Source organism: Crotalus tigris, unplaced genomic scaffold (genome assembly GCF_016545835.1).
Source record: "Crotalus tigris isolate CLP2741 ecotype Arizona unplaced genomic scaffold, ASM1654583v1 scf7180000017614.5298720, whole genome shotgun sequence".
Taxonomy (NCBI): domain Eukaryota; kingdom Metazoa; phylum Chordata; class Lepidosauria; order Squamata; family Viperidae; genus Crotalus; species Crotalus tigris.
Window position 1 is genome coordinate 1,871,822 of NW_024096513.1, and position 22,414 is coordinate 1,894,235.

A 22,414-nucleotide genomic window follows, 5' to 3' on the forward strand; every position below is an offset into this window, starting at 1 on the left:
TGACTCCTTTTCTGGAATTAAGTCAAGCAATTGGTAAGCCCAGCACAACAGATAGGAAGAAATGAAAGAGGAAGAAGTTGGACTTGGGCTCTGAAGTCTGAAAAATTTCGCAAAATAAATAGCACTACACCTAGTATAAATAATAGCCTGTACATGCTTCAAACTCTGGTGCTTACAAATCAGAAAGATTATCAATGTCCAAAAATGGGGGGGGGTGTCCAGCAATGGGGGGGTGTCCAGCAGAAAGCTCATTTAAAAAACAAACCCTATGCTTTGGCCCATTGGAGAAAAAGCCTGGCTGACCACCTCTGTGAGAGGGAGCTGCAAGAGAAAGAGCCAGCCTCTTTCGGGGAAGGATAAGCGAGTCATCCCGGGAGCTTAATCTGCAATGATGCAGTTTTAGGTTCTGTGCAGACACTCCAGCCTCGGCTTCTTCCAGTGAGCCTGGCAGGGGAGGCAGGACTATGGCATCCGCCAAGCATGGAAGGCCAAAGGGCAGCAGGACTGGGGATCCTGAGGGAGCAGCGCTTGGTCTGACCACCCAGCCGACACCTTCCCTGTGGCAGCTGAGCATGAAGCACAGAGCCAGTGCGGGACGTCTGGGCTCCTACTCAGAGACACGACACATCAGTGAGGTAGTCCTCAACTTGAGCCCACTTTGGGGAGCAGAGTTTCCATTGCCCAGATAAGATAAAGATAAGATAACCTTTATTGTCATTTTTTTACTGTGGGCACAACGGCACACTTCAAAAATGAAATTTAGTTGCCCGCTCTCAAAAGTGAAACACATGACGCACACCTAAACACACTATGAACAACATATGTATAGACCCACATCCCTACATATATGTAGCAAATAAATATTAAATACTGTCCATCTTGAATATATAACAGAAGGAGGAAGCTTGAGAGTTCACAAGGTTAATGCCCCAGTTGTTAAGTGAACCCCCAAGTCATTAAGCGAACACGGCTTCCCGCTGACTCTGCCTGGGGGCGACCCCCTGGGAAGGGGCCTGAGGTGTTTACAGGGATCAGAGGGCAAATAGGTGCTGCCCGCCGACCACCTGAGCTCGGATCAAGTGACGGGGGATGCTGGAAGGTCGTGGGTGTGAGTACGGGCTGTAGACCCCTTTTTTCAGTGCCCTTGTGATTTTGAATGGTTACTAAATGAATGATTGTAAATCAAAGATTAGCTGGATGGGTGAAACGCTCACAAAGCATCTCCTCTGCTAAACCAGAAACCCCCCCCCAGTGCTCCAGCTGCAGTTGCGCTTCATTTGAGGCCAGCTTCACCCCCCTCTTTGGGGGCAGAGAGAGGCCGGGGCCAGCACCCAGCCCAGCGATTCCCACAGGGGGCACAACAGCAGCACCCATACCAAAATTGGCGGTTTGTGCGGAACGGAGCCCCCCACCCGCTGCAAGGGGCCAGGGAGAACTTGATCCAAGGCCCTGACGCATTTCTTCCCATCCCTGGGCTTTGGGGGAAGGTGGTGGAAAAAATGGGGCTGGGAGCTGAAGGGTTTCTGGAGCAGGAGGCAGGTCCCCGTCTGTCATGACTTGGATGCAGAGGGATCGGGTTTAGTCGGAGCACCTGCTCCTCGCCATCTAGAATGCCTCCTCCCTCCCCAGGAGCTTTGCAAGCCCCTCCCCAAATGGGAAGTGGGGGCGCCAGACAAGGGCTGCGAATTCCAGGGCCTCTTTTGTTCTTTCCCAGCTCTCTGCCTGAGCTCACCCAGGAGCAGCCCTTTTGAGAGCCCCTTTTCAGTCAGAAAGCAGGCAATTCCCGCTCTAAGTGTTTTCCTTCCCCGAGGCAAGGAGACCCCCAGGCCCTGAGTTCAAACTCTGACTCCTGCCTAATCAAGATGAGGTGGGACGATGGACAGGTGGCACGGTCGGGGAGGCTTCTGCAGGACCAGTTCTTTGGTGCCAAACCAGGGCTGCTGGAACTGGGCAGAGGGCACTCTGCTCCTGGCCAGGAAAGCTGAGGGTCTGAGGCTGCTCTTCTCTGCCAGCCCTGCTGCCTTTCCGGGAGGAGCAGGGGGGAGCGCTCTCCCGATCTCGCCACTGGTCCACAGGTCTGAAACCTCTTCAGGGCAACGGGTGGACAACCGCCGACCAGCCAAGCTTTCCAACGGACTGGTGACCACCCACCCTCCCTTCTGGGGGGCAGCAGCTTCTGCTCTCACCCCAAAGTACCATTCTGAGCCCCTTTCCCCAGGCAGGGCTGGCCTACCTTTCAAGCTGTTGAGCCCATCCAGGAATTTCCGGTACTTCTCGGTATTCATTTGCTGCTTTCAGCTGGAGGGAGCTGCCACCGTGGCCCAAAGGGTCGAGGAGCCTGAGAGGCCACCGTCTCCGGCCACTGCCTGCCCAGCTCTGAATCCCAGGCACCGGGTCAGATTGCCCTTTGCTCCCTCCCTCCCTGCAGAGCCTCCCTCCTGGCGCTGGCCGGCCCTCCGCTTCCTTATTTGAGGAAATGGGCCTTAAAAGCCTCATTGGTCACCAGCCAACCCTGCCCCCACGCCCCTCCCTCTTCCCCACACACAGCAGCCTAGGGTGGCCCCATCTGTGAGCCGGCTGGAGGTGTTGGGTTCCTCCGTGCCTCCCCCCCCCAAACCAAGTCACACACAAAGAGACACCAAATTCTCACTAGCCTCTCCTTGGGTGTCAAGCAGAACGGATGCTGCTATGGAGAAAGGCAGCGAGAGGAAGCCAAGCTCTGAGCCAGTCTCCTCTCAAGGAATTCCTCAAAAGCACCAGAAAAAAATGGGGTAATAACAAACACCAGGAGCAGATGTGCCACGAAAGAAAAGAGTATCCCTGTAGTCTTTCGTGAGAAAGAGAACCTTTTAAGTCACAGACTACCCATGTTTGATACTTATAACAGGAAGACATCTAGATGTGTTAGACCAGAGGTCCCCAACCTTTTGGGCACCAGGGACCGGTTCCGTGGAGAGAGGTTTTTCCGTGGACCAGAGGGCGTGGCTTTGTGTGCTGCCTGCATCTCACAGATGGGGCTTTGTTTGTGCGGACCGGTTGCTGGCATGCCACGGCCCGGTACTGGTCCACAGACCGGGGGTTGGGGACCCCTGTGTTAGACTACAACTCTTATAATCCAAAGCCTTTGCAGGAACTGAAAATATCCCCCCCCCCAGATCCCTGGATGTCTTTCCCCCCCTCATTTCCATTTCTGCCCCCACCCCAAATCCTTCCTCTCATTTGGTGCTTCTACTAAACCTCCTTCCAAATAACCTTTTCCTTCCCACACTCTCAGAGCATGGTGTGCATTTTTTCTGCACACCTCTCCCTGATGTGGTCTCTCCAGAAACACTTTGCAGGCTGCCCTTTCACCCTTTGAGAGTTGGATAAGTTATCAGACGCCTGAAAGGAAATATTCACCAAGTACTTAATACTTAAAAAGTAAACCTGTTTTCATTTATCCAAATCTTAAAGTGTATTGGACACAACCCTCAGGGAGACATGCGACCAACAAAGAAGTGAAACAGGCACTTTCTTGTGCTGTGGAGAACATGGACATGAAAACTACATCAAAAACTACAGATTAATTGTAGTCAAAACCATTAAATGGGCAAAACCACCACAAACAATAGTTTGATGAGTGGTATCAAGTCTTCTGTGGTTTGTGTGATGTTGGTTTGATGTGATGCATGAACCTAGATATTGTGGCTTATAAACATGTTTAACCAAACTATCATGGCTTGTTCAGAAAATCATGATAAAATAAATCATGCGTTAGCCAATGTGTGAATACAACTATTGTAAATCAAAGTGTGTTAGCCCTTTGAGGTAGTAGAGACGAGAATCATCTCTCTTTATTGTAAGGTTACATTAATAGAAGGTTGCAAGGCTGAAAATATCCCCCCCCCTTCCTTTTACTCTCCAGAAAACCAGGGAGGGTCCCTTCTGAAGTGCCTCCCTCCCCCTGCGGGCTGAGCCACCTTTTACACAGTGGCTGCAGCTCTCCCTCCTGTTTCCTGAGATCGGTCCCACAGACCCTCACCAAGTGAGACACGCCAATCCGGCCAATGGGAGGAATTCGGAAAGGCCTCAGGTCAAGTCAACCCATCTGGTGCAACACTATAAACAGCAACTGGGTCCCCACCCTGCAGAACCTCATTGGCAGCTTTCCTACAACCTGGCTGAGCAAACTAGCTTCCCATTGCCTGCTGAAACAAAAGGAAGCAACCCCACCAGGGCTAAAGGCTGGCAATCAGGGACTTTCCACGGGAGCCTTGTTTCAACTCCAAACTCTCAAAAGCAATCTGGGAAGCAATCTGGGATCAACTTTATCCTGCCAACTTCAAAATGCCAACAATAAGGAGCAAAAAGTCCAAACTGCCACAGGTCTTGCAGCAATGAAAATCTCTCTCCCCCCACAATAAAAAAAGGGAAATAAAAGGAGCCGTTTGCCAACATCCCCACCCCATCTGCAGCCTCCTTTCGTATTACATTACATTCCCATCGGTTCCTAAGAAGGGGAGCTGAAAGAGAACCAAGCCCCCTTTCCCCTTGCAAGTCCAGATGCCCAGGAAGGTGGAGGAAGGAGGGATGAGGCAGGGGTGTCCATAAACAGACCACCCGCAAGCTACAGAAAGGCACAATCCAATCGGGAACTACTATTTCCGTGAGACTGCAGCTGAATCAGAAACAAACCAGCTTGTGTCTGAGATGTGGGAGGCCCAAAGCTAGTTTCAAACCACTCTGAATCCTTATGTGGAGCCCCCCCCCCCCCAGCTAGCACCTGAAGGCAAGACAAGATACAATGGAGGGAAACTGACCAGGGAGAAAAGCAACCCTGAACTCAGGAGAAATTTCCTGACAGTGAGAAAAATTAACCAGTGGAACGGCTTGCCTTCAGAAGTTGCAGGTCCATCACTGGAGGCTCTTAAGAAGAGACTGGACAGCCACTTGTCTGGAATGGTGTGGGGTTTCCTGCTTGAGCAGGGGGTTGGACTAGAAGATCTCCAAGGTTCTTTCCAGCTCTGTTATTCTGTTTTAAAATAGTTTGATCTAACAATATTTAACCTCAAAAGGGTTGGAGGAAAGTTAAAGTTTTGCCCTGCCTGGCATAGGTGCAAAAAAAATGTTGGCTGCTAAATTTAAAACTTCAGAATTGTTCAGTCTCCCAGGAGGAGCTTTACATAATCCTGGCCAGGATCCTTGAAGGGTCTACATGCCCCCCCCCCGCTCATTTCTCCCCTCCTCTTCTGCTCACTCTGCCCCTTTCCTCTTCCTTCCGCATCACTGCCCTTCGCAGGAGGAATCACAGCCTACCTGCACTCCGAAACACAAGTGATAGATAAAGTGGGGTCTCTCTCCGGACAGAGGAGCCCCCATTTCACTCTGAACTAAAATGGCCCAGAGCTGCTCTGCCAGGCAGAAGCAGCCTCCAAAATCCCAGCTTTTAAGGGCATTTCTGGCAGACGCTCTGCCACAAGGCACCACTGAGCTAACACAATGTCTTCAGGCACCAAAATCAGCAGCCTTCCCTCCAACTTGCTTCTCCCCAAGAAACTCCCTCTCTGCCAATGGAAGAATGCAGAACTCCACCCAGCCTCTCTGTTGCCGTTGGAGGATCTCAGCAGCATCCAGGCGTCCCTTTGCAGGACAAGCTCATCCTTACTGTATTCCAGTCAATTCACCACAGCACAGCACGGAGGTAGACTGAAACTGGGGCTTTCGGGTATAAATCCCACTAGATTGCCAGCAAAAATCCACCAGGCCACCAAAGAACGATTCTCCGATGCACAGAATCTCACTCTTGCGTGGGAATTTCCCATCAGACGTAGCAGAACCTTCTGCTGTTCAGCCACCTCCCCAACCTCTCTACCTTCTGAGACACCAGCTCCCAGAATCCCCTAGCCAGCATGGCCTTCACCAAGAATCCTGGGAACCAACTTTGCACATAGAAAAGTACAGAAACACATAGAGAGCACATAGAAAAGTACAGAAACAGCAGGATGAGGTCTTCAGGCTGTGCTAGCCAAATTATTCTGCGTATGATTAGAAACATGCTTTATTGCTGTACATAAATAAAACTGCAGATGCAGTTTTAAATTATGTTTGCCAATCTAACTGAAAACACTGAGGGACACCTACAAAATAAAAACGGGAATGTTTGGTGAATAGAAAAACCTCTCGTGAACAACTGTTTCCCCTAGTGATTATGCAAGGCTTTCATTAACTCTAATGAATAATGTAGCTATCTTACACACTGTGCTAAGCTAATAAAGCAGTTTGTTCAGTTTCCCAGTTACTGCAGGACCCTCAACCATTTTAGACAATGGAAAGATAGGAAATTTTGCAAGCAAGTTAATGGGAGTGTCCGAAGATTAGCCCCAGGGGTAACTAATACACTCAATGGCTATCAAGGTGGTGGTAGAAGGACGTGAGGGAGGCAGGGAGACCACGGAGGAAGCCTCCGAGGGCCCACTGGCTCCTATGGATTCCATGTTCAACAGTAAAGGTTCAACACACAAGCCCACTGTGCTTTTAAACCACTATACTGCTCAATGCATGCAAATCCAGCTATGCCCTGGGCTGTATCAAGAGAGGGATAGTATCAAGATCAAATGCTGCTCTGCTGGCACTGCATAAATAAGGCCACCCTCAGAATTCTGCATCCGGTTCTGTTCACCAATACAAAAAAGATGCTGAGGCTCTAGAAAGGGCAGAGCAACCCAGGCGATCAGAGGCTTGGAGGCTAAATGAGCGCAAGAGAGAAGCTTGTGCGAGCAACCTGTGTGAATGAGAGCTAGCTAGAGGCTTTTGCTGGCAAAGGATGAGGGGGGGTTGTGAGCGAAGGATGAGAGAAAAAGGGAAAAGTGAGGGGGAGAAGGGAAAAAGAAAAGAAAAGGCATTGACTTCCGAGTTCCACTGTTGCAATAGGAAGGAAGCATTAACAATGAAACTCAACTTTTTACTTTTCCATAATATTATAAACTAGCCATTTCTATAACAACAAATGAATCTAATCAGTAAAGCCCCAAATCCCCCCCCCTTTCTTTTTTTAGTCATCACGTTTTTGACACCTTGCTAAGCACTGGTGGTACTCAAATATTGTCATATCCTAAAAGTGGTACAATCTGTGAAAAGGTTGAAAAGCCCTGCTGTAGAGTCCCTACATTTAGCATTTCCAACCGGAAGCCCCACACCTAAAAGCAGGCATTCAATCCCAGGTCCAAGTCCAAACCAACATTGACCTCAAGAAAAACAATAACCGCCTGAGCCAGAATCCTGTCCAAACCCCAATTTACCTGGGAATGTTCCTAGCTGGGAGGGAGATCTATTTATCCCCTCTCTTCCTACCATATAATTGCCTCTAACACAGAGGAGGTTGGGAACCTGCCTTGTTCTGCATCCAACCTAGTTCTGAAGTGCAAAATCTGAGTTCTCCATCTTGTGAAAACATGCTCTGGTAGAAAGCCAAGCTCTGAATTATATTTTGATATTTCATTAGCCACTTTGGATTGTGTTCTTTTGAACTTCAAAGCAGGATATTACATATACAATCACGCCCTAGCGATCCTTCCAAACGAGGGCCTGTGAGGCTATACAAAGAGCATGACTATCTTGCTCCAAAAAGCCAGAAACAACTTGCACCCACGGGACAAGGGCACACACAATACACGGAGGCGTTGCACGTACACCTGTGGAAACAATCCTCCCCTTGGAAGAGACGGGAGCAGCAACCAGATGAGATTAACAAGACCACCTTCCACGCTCTTTTCCAGGGCCCCACAGAGGCAGTCGGGCACACCCTATAAGCCAGAGGTCTTCAAACTTGGCCCTTTTATGACTTGTGGACTTCAACTCCCAGAATTCCTCAGCCAGGCACACTGCCTGATGAATTCTGGGAGCTGAAGTCCACAAGTCATAAAAGGGCCAAGTTTGAAGACCCCTGCTCTAAGCACCCGATCAGTTGTCTTTACTGCCAGGGCAGCCTCGGATGTCAGTTGCTGCTTCTTGTCTGAACAACAGCTGTTTGCCCAGGAATCCAAGAGTCCCCGTCCTTCTCTAGTGCCTGAAGACCGCTGGGCTGAGAGCAGGTGTTGAACAAAAGTCTGCCTCACGTCAGGGCTTGCTTCCTGTCACCAGGATGGGGCTCGCGAGCAGAGAGTGAAGGCATTCCAGCTGTCAGGGCCCAACGGTTGCTCATCCAGAAGCCGCACATGAAGAGAAAGTTCAGTCTGGCCCTCATGGTGGGCCTGAGAAGGAGCCCTGAAAAGAGTTTGTGACACACCAGGCAGAACCCCCTGGACTACTAGACCAAAGGACACCTGGCCTCATGCATCCCCACCGTTTCAGCAGGACATCAAGAAGGGGATAGCAAGATGGAAAAAGAAGTGGGGCAGGCCCTCTTTCCCCACCACCCCTTGCTTTGCAAAGTTTCAACATAAGCCTGTGCGTTTGACCTGTCTCTCTTCTTTGCACTCTGTTTGACCTGTCTCTCTTCTTTGCACTTTGCACTTGTAGGAAAGATGGGAATTGCCTGAAAAGTGGGATAAAAATAGAGAAAATGAATAATAGAAAAGGGCCGTGTGCTGAGTATCGTACAAGAGCCTCCAATTCTCTCCCCTTGGACGTAACTTGATGGAAGGAACTTGCACATGGGTAGAGTTCAGCAGAAGACCAAGGTGGTGGAGAGCGGGAGTAGCCTCCGGAGCCGTCCTGCCCACCAGTGACAGCATTCCTGTCCAGCGCCTCTGAAGGCTTTCTCCGACCCTCCTGCCACAGCCAACCATCGGAAGGGCAGCACAAGGGAGACCAAGGCCTCCCTCTGCAGCATGGATTCTTTTTCACCGACGGGGACAGGCCTGACCTCCTATGCAGGTGGCCAAAGAAATGGCTGACCCTTTGATCCAAGCTTGATGGAGCCATCTGAGGAGAAGGAAGTTCATGAGATGTTTGGATGTCAAGGGCAGGCTTGGTCTTCGTTCAAGACAAAGAGGACACGTGGGGCAGAACCTGAACAAATGCACTTGTATCAGCCCCTTCTGCCTGAAACTGAAAATAATTCTGCATCCAGCCATAATTCTTTAGCAAGCTTTATTAAGAAAGGGAAGAGGTTGCAAGAATTTCCTTGTTCGCATCAGCAACCAATATATCACTGAAATATATTAGAGAAGGAGATTTCCCCATTTTCTTTTTGCCATCTGCTGAGGAGATGCTGGACTTTGGTGATAACGGCATCAGGTGAGTTATTAACTTGGGAGAACGTCTTCTTTAACTAAGCCTTGGAAGTGGGCTGCTTCAGTGTGATCACGTCTCCTAAAGAACAGAAGTGGGGGCCCTAAATCCAGAGTTCGGAGCAGAAGAGGAATTAATACAACCTACTCTTCCTATCAAAGCGACGTTTCATCAAATATTTTTAATTATAGCTATGGACACAATTTATATGTTGCCCTTATTTTATTTTTATTATATATTTATTACACTTATATGCTGCCTATCTCGCCATCAGGGGCTGAGTTGGGAGCAGCACTGCCAAATGGTCACAGGTGGGCTGCTCACTTAGGAAGTGCAATGGAGACAGAACAAGAGAGGGAGATGTAGATGCATCTCCCGAGAGGACTACGCCCAGAGATCCAAAGCAATTTATTGTTTCTCTTCAAAGCTAGGCTGAGACCATCAGGATCCCGCAGAACAAGAAAGCTGGGAAGAATCCCCTCGCCCAGAGCCCCAATGAGAGAGGAGAGCAGATGGCTGACTGAAGCACCACAGCTTTAATTGGTGATCCCCCAACCACAGCCGTCCAGCAGCGCCCTTGGCTCATCTTACTTGGGGTCCATCAATTATTTGAAGCCTCTGCACTCCTCTCCCTGGCTGATAAAAAGTAATCTGAAACTTTCCAGCACCTCTTTGTCTTGCTTCCCTTGTCTGTAGGAGAAAAAAGTAGGTCAGGGCTGTTGAGAGAAATCAGAAGTTGCCTGCTACACTCAAATTTCCAGCAGGTTGTAAGAAAGGCAGAATGTTTTGATGGGCCAGCAGAAACTGGCTGGGCAGCAAAGCCCTTCTTCCCAAAACTGGAGACCAGCAAGAATGAAAATGACTGAAGCGCTGTCTTCAGTGGGATTTTGCTGTGTGGTCCTTTGAATTTCGCTTGTGAATTTCATGTATGATGGGAGGTATAATCAATGACAACTACGGCATTCTTTTCCTCCTTTGGAGGCAAGTTGCCCACCCTATAATAACATCTTCCAAGAATAGCAGTTTGGAAATGCATATACATAAAGAAGCACTCTTCTCTACACCTGACATCTAACGAAGATTTGCCTTACGAGGTGAGCCTTTTGATCAAGCTTGTCTAATTTCTTCTGGCTGGGAGATGTTTTTGTGCTTCAGTAGTAATTGCAAAATGGATGAAAATAACAAAAATGGGGTGATAACACTGCAATTATAGCTACCACTCTCAAGCTCTGAGCTTCAAAGAACCCCCCCCCACCTGCTTTTCTGGCTAAATGACAGGGAAATGAGCATATAGCTGAAGCACAACAGTCCCAAATGTTTGGGGAAACAATGCCAACCCTTGCTGCTTAAGAGGGAAACATAATACACCTATCCAGAATAGCCTTATGGAATGGAATGGAATGGCCCTCTGCACAGGCTCAGAGAATTATGCTGGACTTTGGAACCCAACCTTGCAGGAAGGTTATGAAAAAACACAACTGGCCCTTTGTGAAATTGCCAAGGATTGGGGACCCACCCTTTGGTCAGCAAACATCTTGTGCTGGGGGAGGACGTAGGGAAACTCCACATGGCTAGTGGTCAAGCCAGCTGGACCTTATGGAAATCACAATCCAGCACATCTGCAAGGAGCCAGGCTGGAGAAGACTATCTGAGCAGGATCTCCAAAATATACCAGACCTTTCCTTCCTTGCACACAGCCCAATCTTTGCTCAGGACTCTTCTGTTCCAGAGTTTAACTCAGGCAACCTCTGAACTTCTACAGCTGCCCACCACCACAGCTGTTTAGAGAGAGCAGTGTTTCCCAACGTGGTGCCCTCCAGAGGTGCAGGGACTGCCGCTTCCCAAAATTCTGGCAGTTAATGTTTCCCAACACCACTGGAGGGCACCGTGTTGGGGAACTTTATAAAGTGAGAGGAGATTGGTGTAGGCTGGCTGACATTGGTTGTTGTCAAGCCTGCTTTGCATTGTTAGTTTCCCTCTAAAGAAACTGCGCAGGGGTGTGGTGGCAATTAAATTAGGAAGAATCTACCTTGTGAATGGGGCAGGGAAGATTTCCAAGTGATAAGCACATGAAGAAATAAAATGAAAAACTGAAACCATATATTACTGAAACCATAATTTAAAAGTGCAAGCAAAGTAAAATTAAGACCAAGTGGTTTAGCCTACTTTGCAGATATTAAGAACGACACAACCGAAATTGTAGGCATAAAAGAACCAAGATTTTGATCACCTGGCAAAGCAAAATCCTTTTGAAGAGAACCCCGTGAGTTACGTGACACGTCTTCAGTGGCTGGGAACTCCAGAGGGCTGCAGACCCTCCTGTGGATGATGAAAAAACCCCAGGCCTTCTGCTAGGTAACCCAGAAGGCCCCTTAAAGACAAAGGCTGAGTTAAACCTGGGAGGCTCCGTCCAGGGTAAATACATCCCTATAAGAAAAGCACTTAGCCTAAAAGAACTGGGCTTTCGTAAAGTCGGTGACCTACAACGAGAGCCAAGCATGCCCAGCTGCCCACAACCCCTAACCTCCCGGCAGGACCTTCCAGGGAGAAGCCAGGGCAAGGGCTCCAGAGCCCTCCAGGCAGAGGAGTGCGTGGCCTGCCATGTATCTGTGTATACTGACACACACAGGAGTGTCTTAGATGAGCGCAATCTGCTCTTGGGATTAGAGGCACCAGGGAGACTGTGAGTTCTAGTCCCGCCTTAGGCATGAAAACCAGCCGGGTGACCTTGGGCCGGTCCCTCAGCTGCAGGAAGCGAGAACAAACCACTTTCAGAAATGTCGCCAAGAAAACTGCAGGAACTGGTCCAGGCCGTCACCAGGACTCTATAACGACTCAAAAAGAAAAAGACAAAAAGACAGACAGACAGACGTATTCCAATGAAGCTCTGAGTGAAGTATAAATATGAGGAACCACGGCCAACTTGGTACAAATCATAATATGAAATTATGAACTACAATAAATTCTGTCTGCACTATTAAAAGTCTACTGTAATTTAGAAGTCCGATAAAATGAAAACATAGACCGCACGCAAAAGAGAAGCCCAAATGTTGGAGGTGGTAGCAATTCATTTACCAAACTGTACTCTGTAATCCTTCCCAATTTCAATTAAATATTGTGTCTGAGATACAAAGTTACTCTAGATGTCAAAGCATACTTGGATAAACACTCTTTTATAGAATAGAACAACCATCCGTTCCAATAAAAGACATAAAGTAAAAAATAAAAGGTTTTGCCAGTTACTATGAACAAAGGTAATTCAGCGTATTTTGTGGGAAAATATGGTTTCATAAATTTGGTAAAAATATTGCAGGTGGGAATTCAAAGTTTCAAGATCTGCTTCATACTAGCATGAATCATCTTCCAAAACTGTCACCAGAGATGAAAGAATGATCTGATCATTATATTTCTAGCAATTTTAGAAAAGGAAATTTTAGCAATCAGTATTGGGGTAATGTAGCAATAATAACACGTTTATACCAATTTTCTCTAATGTTTTACACACATTTAATATTTTTCTTCCACTGAAATTCTTACTGCTACTTATCACTGCACGGAAATTCTACACTGAAAGGCTACAGATGAAGTCAGCCTACGGCCCTGACGATCAGAAAGACCTACCGTAACTGAACCTCCTCGGCTAGTCATGATATCACGGTCTGTGCCTGCTTCACAAATCTCTCTCCCTGCCTTGACTCAAAGGCATTCCTTGCGCTCCCTCACTTTGGGAAGGAAAACACACAGCCCAGAAAGGATCTGACCACCTGAAGCCACTGGACAGGCACTGCCCCTTTTATAGGACAACTACCCTGACTTATTTCTCTTTCTAAACCAAACAGAGAGGGAGCCACAAAGAATTAATGAAATTACACATTTATAATTGTATAATTATTAGCAATCACCTCAATTATTAGCAAGACAGGCTCAATTCTGCTCTATTGCTGTCTTTATCTAAAGTCAATTATTAAATATACTTTAGTATCCTTTTAAAATCTTGACTCTTTGGCAAAGCTACTTTATTAATGGTCAATATTCTTTTAAATCGCATTATGCTGGATTTTTTATTATTTTAAGCTGTTTAGCTAGGATGACCAATAAATGTTGCGTCCATAGATTAGCTCTTTAAACAGGCCTATCTTAGAAGGTCTCCCCAGTTCCCTGCTCTCATAAAGAAAAAATTCCTTTCCCATGTCCACCACTAGCCCCTGCTAGTTTTTATTCCCAAATCTGCTTATTGAAAAATGATCTGGGCATCCCTACCAAGCCATTTGGCTCTGGGCCTCAAAAACTGAATTGTTTTGGGCTAGAAGAAGATATTGTGGGCGGAATGGAAGACAGAAAGAAATTGTGCTGTGGGCAATCTTCAAGCCCCCTTTCTTTACAATTTAGTGGCAGACTCCAAAGGTTTCTCAACAGGATGCAAACTCTGTGCTGTGGGAAAACAGGAAGCAGAAACTAGAAGAACACATTTCATTTGCAGAAAGTGTAAATAAATAATGTCCCTAAAGTGTCACAGCTCAGCAGCCTGGAACAGGCCTGTCCAGATCTTCAGCAAATAAAGAGAAGCCGCATGGAAGGGAGGAGAAATTCAGCTCGGCTGAGCACAGTTCCGGACTTGGCCAACAATGGAGCAGTCAATTCTCCAGCAGATGTCCTGAGCCCCTCAAGCGTACGCTGGCCTCCATCACTGGGAAGAGTCCTCAGGGTGGCTTGCACCATTTGCAGAATTATCTAATTGGTAAGTTCTCAGAACTGTGTAGAGCAAAACCAGCAAGAAATCACAGCCTGGTGACACATCCACAGGCCTCCAGCTCTGTTTAAATCACTCCCAGTGAAGACAAGACGAAGTAGAGTTGGAGAAAGTCAACATTCTTCGTCCAACAAAACTGCATCCCACAGAAACCAACCAGGTGCCTGCCAGAAGTTCAAAACTAAGTAGGAGGACATGAGCCCCTTTGCTTGTGTGCCCCAAACACCATCCTGGGTCCCCTGAATTGTTCCCTTCTGTAAATAAAAATTCCAGTTACAATTCCCGAACTGTCTTGAAAGGAACACTTATAGGAGGCACGTAGAAGTCTTTTCATACTGGTCACCAACTGCATTGTTATCTCTGGCAACCAGGATTGCAAGTCTCTAACCCACAAGCCTTAGAGATCACCATCTTAGAGATGGATGGTGTGCACGTTTTAACAGTTCATGAAAAAATAGATCTTGCCCAAGTGCACCCCTGCTAGAATATTGATTAAAGCAGCCACATCTTTCCTCAAGTTTCTTCTCAAGCTTGAAAACAGATGCAGCTGATTTAAAGGCTGTTTTAACCATTAAGCTTTTGAAAATAACTGCATCTTCTTTCAGGTTGAGGCAGAAACCTGAAAAACTGCAGCTGCTTTAATCAAAAGCAAAGAAGTGCTCATTTTCAGAGTTCAAGAAATTTCTTCCAAATCATTTAGAAGCATGCACATGCACAACCACATGTGCAGAGTATATCGGTCTAATGCAGAGTGTATCAGTCTAATCACAATATTGCTTTAAGGCATGAAGGCAGCATTGTTCAGATGAAGCAGGCTGGGACCTGGCCTGTTAATTCTGAGGGAGAAAGCAAATCCCTTGAAGGGAGACCAGGTCAGGAAACAGAGCACAGGGGGGGGTCTACTTTCCCGTGCTGGGGTAGAATCATGAAACTCTGGCAGAGATTCTCTCGTCCTTCTTATACCAAAGAGAATCCAGGTGGGCAATCTTGATCAGTTCATGGAACTTCTGGATTCACTGAAGCTCATTTTTTCTCTTCTTTTCTTTTAAAGGTAAGGCAAGAACACAAGTCGGTAGTCTGGAAAAGCAAGTCTGAAACTATCTAACCAAATCAGTGGCTGTGTGATGCATTTCTTTTGCTATCATCAGTCAATGATTAAAATGTCTGGAGTTTCAAGATAATCTTGTTTTGCTGCTTATTTTTAAGGAATAATCAGAATTTCAGCTCTGTTTCTATCTGCCAGCCACGGAACAGAAAAGAAAAATTCAGTGGGAAACTGACACGAAACCACCCCACCTGTGCAAAGCCTTTAGCCTCATGCCTGGGAAGACTGGGGCTGTGGGAAGAGTCTCCCACAGCGCTTAAGGACTGGGTGTGGGGATACCCAGCATTGCCTCACCAGCAGCTTACGGGCACAAAACAGCCCAAGCAGAAGTAATCACACAAATCAGACTCATAGCTTACCAAAACAAAAATCTAGCAGAGAGATGGCAAAGATCTTCAAAGAGAGGTTCTCAAGAGAAGGTAGATCTTCTGTCAACACAGCCCAGCCAATGCAGGACTCTCTAAACCAGCGTCTGATTCTCAATTCCCCAGCCAGCTCTAAGCTGACTGAGATCCTGCTGCCCAGCCTTTCCGAGAAAAAAGCCCGGGGTTAGGGTCTGTTTCTCTTTAAAGCCTGCACAAAATATCACACAGATGACATTCCTGGGCATAGCCCCAATCGAATGCAAGCCCGCCCCCATATGAGCAAGAACTATTTATTGCAAGGAGCTTTTTTGCCCTATGTACCTCTGTTACTCCTAATCTTCTGTCCCTTCCCTTAGTCGTTGTCAGACAAGACTTTGGGCCAAAAATGGATGGTGCGGCTGTGTGGCGAGAACTCAGCAGGCATTTTTTATGCTTACAAAAAAGCACTTGGATTCCTTGGCAAACAAGCAAGAGATTAAGAATCATCCACTGAAAGGGGTCGAGCACCATCTGGTTACCCCACAGGGCCACCCACCCATCCAGCTCCCACCCGCAAAAACCACAATACAGGGAGGTCTATACACAGCAGGTGAAGTTGTGGTTTGTATTAGCAACTATAGTACAAAGCTACAACCTGTTTTGCAACATGTTAAGCCTTCAACCTCGATTTACAAGCAATAGCAGCAACCATGTCCAGGTTACCACAATACAGTAACCTCAAACCAAAGAACCCACATTGTGACTTAATGTGGTGTGTGACCTGTGATCAGTAAGAGGCCGGGACTTGCCTAACTGGCACAGCTACATTTGCTAGCAACTCTGTGTGACTCTTAGAAGCCTTGTGCTGCACCGAACGGAAGGACAGGAATCGAAAGAACATCCTTCTCCTTCTCCGTCACTGTCATCATCAGAATCAGCTCCCATGCTTCTGAACTGAAGCTCAGGCATCTTCACTGCTCCACAACCAATGATTGTGCAAGCCAAACAACAAACAGCCAGGCTCCTCATGTATCATTTAAAGCAGTGGTTCTCAACCTTTCTAATGCCGTGACCCTATAATACAGTTCCCCATGTTGTGGTGACCCCCAAGTGGGTGTGGCCACCAATAAGAGGGAGTAGGACAGCTAGGGAAAAGGGGGAGAAAATGGCGGACTGCGTGGTTTGGCGACCCCCGTGAAATGGTCATTCGACCCCAAATGGGGTCCCGACCCACAGGTTGAGAACCACTGATTTAAAGCTTTAAGATTTTAAGTCATAATGGCTACAGTGATAGGCTTAAGGCCCAAAGCCAGAGTGATATTTCCAAAGTCAGAGGAGTTCCCAAATTAAGACTTAGGAAAGATCTTAGGATGCCATCTAAAGCCCCTTCCCTTATTCCGTATTAAGCAGAAGATAAATTATGCCAAAGGTCGAAAACTGCAAAAGCACCCAAAAAAATCCCCCAAAGCAAAACCGGAAGCAGTTTGCTTTCTTTATTGTACACAGTACCTAGTTTCTGTTCCCAAAGAATGTAATTTACATGGTCCCAACTCTTTCTTCCAGTGGGACCCTCTCCCTCCTCCTCCCTCCTTCCTCTCCTCCTCCTCCCAGCTACCATGCTAAAAGTCAATGCAACTCCCAGATTTGTAATCCCTTACAGGAGCAACTGGTTTTAATGGGACAAGCTGAGCCTCACAGCTTTAGGGTTTGGGCTATCCATTAAATCAAAGACATCATTAAGCAGCACCCTGGAGACACACCCTCCCTCCCAGAGCAAGCCACGCCAAGAATGTCTCAGTAGAAATGCAGGCAGCCCCACAGAAGGGAACGCACCAAAGTCTACAAGGAGGGTGCAGCATGCATTGGGGGGGGGGTGTCTTCGAAAAAGAGAGCCAGACTCTTGTCCACTTAGCAACATTTCTCTGGCTTTTGGGTTCACTGGGAAGGCTCCATCTGGAGGGTTTCAAGCAAAGGTTGGGACAGCCATTTGTCTGGGATGATCTGGGAATTCCTGCCTACAGCATGGGATGAACTAGAAGACCTCTAAGATACCTTCCAGATTCTAAGGAGGCGCAACAGGCATCTCTGAAAGCAGAGTGGAGGGAGAGCACCCGGCTCTCAGGGTCCCAATTCTGCTCTACGTTCTTAAGTGGTGCGGCTGCATGGTTGAAGCCTGGCCTTCCAAGACCGGTCCCGACCTCTCTTGAGGGCTCAGGGTGGAGAAGGGAGCTTCACCGTACTTTGCCCTCTACCAGACGCCCGGCAAGCGGCAAAGAGGCCCCCCGAAGCCCTTCCTCCCTGCCTTCTTCCACAGGGACTTCTGGGGCAGCTTTCTCTCCACCTCCACCCAGGAAGCCTCACAGCGCAAGTTGGTTTTTTCAATCTCAAGCCAGAATTCCTTCCTCCCAAACGAAGTTCATTCAACTGGGAAGACAACTAGAACCTGGCCAGGAGAGGCAGGACAGGTCCCAGCAAGGAGGAGAGGCTGGAATGGCCATTTCCTCCACCATATGTCAAAAATATCCTTCAACAATCCCTATTTCAGATAAAAGTGGGTCACAGGCACTTGGCTGCTTCCCACAACAGGTTTCTGGGCAACCAGTCCTCCTCCTCCTCCTCCTCCTCACAGCATTTGTTGAGCTGAAGTAACATTCTCGCTGCAAATACTGGAAAAACTGTTCTGTGTGATGATCTTGCAGAGAGAGAGAGAGAGACAGAGAGAAATGAAAAACTATTTTGCCCAATGATTCTGATTGGTTCTAAAAAGTCTCACTTTACAACTACTCCAACAGGGAAACCCCTTACATTTCCCCACTTTTTTCTTTCCTGATTGGCAGTGACTGAATTCCCACCTTCCACTAAAACAAGGTTTGCTGTGTAGATATTACAGTGGTCTGGTTCATGTGGAATGATGAATCAAAATCACAAGAGCCAGGTTCACACAGCAAGCTAAGTCAAAACAAACCGTGAACTAGTGAGGAGCTTTCAAGGAGGAATGACAAGGTCTCCTTTCCGGCTGTCCTGCCCGTCCTGGCTGTGGCTGCAGTCTGTGGGCCACCTCAGTCACGAGGAAATTCTTGGAGGCTGAGCCTGATACAGGAGGGAGACGCAGCCAGCGTGACATGCTGAACCACAGACTCTCTTTGGGTGGGGAATCCCGGCTGCTACTTGCTCTTCTCCAAGAGACCACCTGCCAAACTGGGCCAGGACAAGGCATTTCCAGGATTCCAGAGTGACTGAGAACTTGCAAGCCGTAAGTATCAAAGACCCTGGTTTTCACTAAAACAGCAAGCAAATTCCCCCACCTGCCGTGGGGCCAGGACTTTAAATGCCCCGCTGGACTCAGAGAAAAGGGGAAATGTCAGCAGGAGGCTCTGCCTTCCCGTGAAAGCAAGTGAATACGACATCTTTAGCCAAAGCAAAGCTAAGCATCCAAGTGTTCAGCCACACACACACATCAGCCTTGTTCTCCATTGCAACCACAGATGTGTACACAGGTAAACGCAGGGAACAAAAGCTGGGAGGAAGCAACTAGCAGTCAGAGCTGAGCAAATTCTGGAGACTTTTCTTGGAGCTGGCCTGGCTGCCCAACGCCCCTGGAGCTTGTCCCCCTCTCTTCAAATGATGCTAGGAGACGGTTTTCTGCATTGCTGCATTGGACACCCTTCTGCTCTAAAGGGCAACCACCACAGGCCATGTGACCACTGCAGCTGTCACCAGAACCGGATTGGCAAAGAGAGCGTCTGTCTCAGGAATCATAGACGAGACAGGGAGACATTTGCAGTCAATTCCCACCTGGTGTTGGTGGCTTAGTCCTTCTGGTGGAAAAAGAGGGGCCCACAGGCTTTGGTGGAACAACCAACGTGAGCAGCATAGGTGGCTTGGGCTAACGCTACAAAAAGACACTACACTGCCTGGCTGTAAACTGGTTCAGCAGGGAGGAGGGCTACATCTGGTCCTTTACTTTGAGAACCCTTCTCTTTGGGCAGCTCATCTGTCTATCAAACAGGGTATCAATTAAACCATTCTGCTTGGCTTTTATCTAATTTCTGGCAGGTTCAACTGGGGCAGGAAGATGTAACGGAGGGCATGGCTGCAACAGACTTTTCTTCTATCAGCAGAAAGCTGGACAAAACTTCACCGTTCTCTAGAAACTCTGCCTGACTAGCTCTCCCCACTACAATGACAGCATCTGCACGTAAACAAACATTCACCCTGGAAAAGGCAAGGCTCAAGGGAGATGCTGCACCTCATCCAGGTGCTGGTGCTGCTCAATCTGTCGGGTGCAGGAAATGGTGGTCTATGATCTTCTGGAGAGGCACAGCAGGAGAGCTGCAAGAGGTCACAGCTAGCAAAAGACCTTTCTCAGAAGCAGCAAGATCTGCCCTAGTACCTTCTCCGGTGTCCTTTGGGGCCAAGAGTTATAACCATGGGATATTTTTGGTTCCTGCTTTTAGGCCTAAAACACCCAGGGCATCGGCTCAGATCAGCAAAACCTTTCCTTTCCTTTCTCTGCCTTCGCAAAGGATGCCCGGAGATGCTCCAAAGGGTTGGTTGGAGGGCAGGGCAGGTCAAGGATACACGGGACCCATATAATTAAAAAATCCTCTGCAGGAACGTTTGGTGCATTCCAAGGAGAGGACCAGCCCTCCACCCAACAGAACAGAAATGTCTCTTTGCTGCTTTACCTGCTGAAGCTTGCCTCCTAATTTACAAAATGCTTACACACCATAAAAATGCCTCTGGCTCAGAATGACTTGGAGGTTCCTTATGTTTTGGCAGGGCTGTTTTCCTAAAAGCTGTGAAAGGGAGAAATGCACGCAGAGTGCCTGACAGGCAACGCCAGGCCCTGTTCAAGAGATGCTTTCAGGACCAGCTAGTTAATGAGGACCAACAGGGGCAACGAGGCTGATGAGGGACTCAGCCCAGCAGAGAATAAACTTGTTTACAAGGCTTGCCAGGCAAAACGAAATGAAGGTTGAAGCTGTAAATATTATTTGTTAAATTTATTGGTCGCCTATCTTGCCGTGGGGCTACTCTAGGCAGCTTACAATAATTTCTGTTCTCCCACCCACTTGTTTTCGCCCCTCAGTATGATTCTATTCAACCTTTGGTCCAGTATATCCAGCAAAGTGAAAAGAAGTGTAATTTGTCAAGTTACCACAAAAATAGATTTGCTTATAAAATGTTCCCACACTGTCAGTAATTAGAAGTTTGTTCTGTCTATAATATGCTCGCCATCCACTTCCTTCCCTAACCTCTAAGCCACAGGCAATCTTCAGTCAAACACAAGCATCTGAAAAATGATTTTGCCTACCTTGGCCTGAAGTTAAGAGCTAGTGGTCTCTATAAAATATGTGCGAGCTGTGCCAGTTGTTCACTAACATCACCACTCAAATTAAGGGAAACATCTTCTTGAGGTTTGTTCTCAGATTCTGGTATTTAAAAGTATACCAACAGTAAACATGGAATGGGTGGGGGGGAGGAAAGAGGGGGGTCCCAATCCCCCAGATGTGTTAGAATTGATGGAAGATGTGGCCCAATATACTTAGAGGCCCAGAGATTAGAGAATTTCTTACTCCTGGCACCCAGAGAGATTTGTTGATAATAAAAAGAAAAAGATAAACTACAGTATTAGAAAAGAAATGGGCAATCCTCTATTTTTATAAGTATTCCTTAAAACCTGTAGTGCTTTATGGCAGACGAAGCCAGACGTTTGTTCCCAAAACCACACAAACTCAACCGGGAGGCAGACCTGCGGGAGAAAAGCCCGCGAGTGCCGTGGGCCAATGGATGCACAGCCGCTCCTCCTCCTCCTCCCTCGGTGCCAGAGAGGCAGCCTCGCTCGGCCCACCCTTCTTCGCACATGTTTCTGCCTCAGGGGAGAAATGGAAGTCCCTGGACAAAATCTAACAAATAAACACCCTCTTGGGAGGACAGTGCAGGCAAATAGTCGTGGGTGGGATTTAGCAGTCTAGGATGCTTCAGTTCCAGGGCTGCAATTTGAGAAGTGCAGAGCTCCGAGGGGGTCAGTGGGGGAAACCCTTCCACACAGAGCCTCCTGGTCCAGCCAACTCTATCCCAGATGTGCCACAAGAGCACCAAAAGCTACAGAGACGCAGCCAAGAAGTTCGCCTGCCACCCTGAACATGAAGTTCCAAATTAGTAACATTTTGTAACCAAGGCAAAAGATGCTGTTTCCCGTTTTCTTTCTCATCCAGTGTTGCAGCAGCCAGTTCCAGCTTGGGCAGGGGCCGAGGCTGCAGGAGCACCTAAAACAGCCGGAGCCTGCAGACTGACAGCCAGACGCTGGCCAGGGAGGACTCAATCCCCAGCACCCTCCGGTTTGCATCAGTTAAATATGTTTAATTGCTGATCTGTGGATGATGTGAGCCGAGTATTAGATCTAGGCAGCTTCCGGGCCCTTCGGAAGACCAAAGTACTTTCAGCAGGGCAATAAATGCCTTATAGCCGTTGCCTTCTCTACCGGCTCTTGCAACCCTTCCCAAACTGGGCCCGGCAAACGCCCCCCTTTCGCCGGGGAGCTTCTTCCGCCGGGCTCCCGCTCCAGAGGCCGCCCAGTGGACCTTCTCAGAGCAGGAGACATTTTGGCCTCCAAACTCGGCTGACCCCCAGGCTGACTGGGGATGATGGGCAACGTGGCAAGAAAGAGCAGGGAGTCCCCAAGGCGGCTTCCCTCGCCCGGCGCTCCGGGGGCTTCTCGGGCGCTCAAAACTGCACGGTCCCGGCCCGCACCTGGCGCGACCGCGGCGCTCCCCCCGCCCCGGCCCCGAAGCTCCCTCCACCCGCCGGCCTCGGAACAAAGGGGCGTCCCGCCACTCTCCCTCCCCCCGGCAGGGAGCGGCCGGCGGCGGCCCAGAGCCCGAGCGCGGGGATGCCGGAAAGGTCCCGCCAAGCGGCTGCCCGCGATCCGGCGGAGGCGGCCGGAGGGGCGGCGGGCGGGGCGAAGCTTCGGCCCGAGCAGGACGGCGGAGGGGCTCCTCC

General features: G+C 48.4%; 1 protein-coding gene across 25 annotated transcripts in view; it reads right to left on the reverse strand.

The window, feature by feature from the left end:
- MACF1 (microtubule actin crosslinking factor 1) overlaps window positions 1-22,414 on the reverse strand; it is a 223,520-nt gene that overhangs the window by 190,672 nt on the left and 10,434 nt on the right. Inside the window, exon 1 of one of the 25 annotated variants that reach the window (XM_039327898.1) lies at window positions 2,234-2,319. The exons of the other annotated variants lie outside the window; for them this stretch is intronic. Coding sequence (XP_039183832.1) covers window positions 2,234-2,285 — 52 coding nt within the window. The 5' untranslated portion in view covers window positions 2,286-2,319. Of the gene's footprint in view, window positions 1-2,233; window positions 2,320-22,414 lie in introns of those variants that run through there. 25 annotated transcript variants of the gene reach the window in all.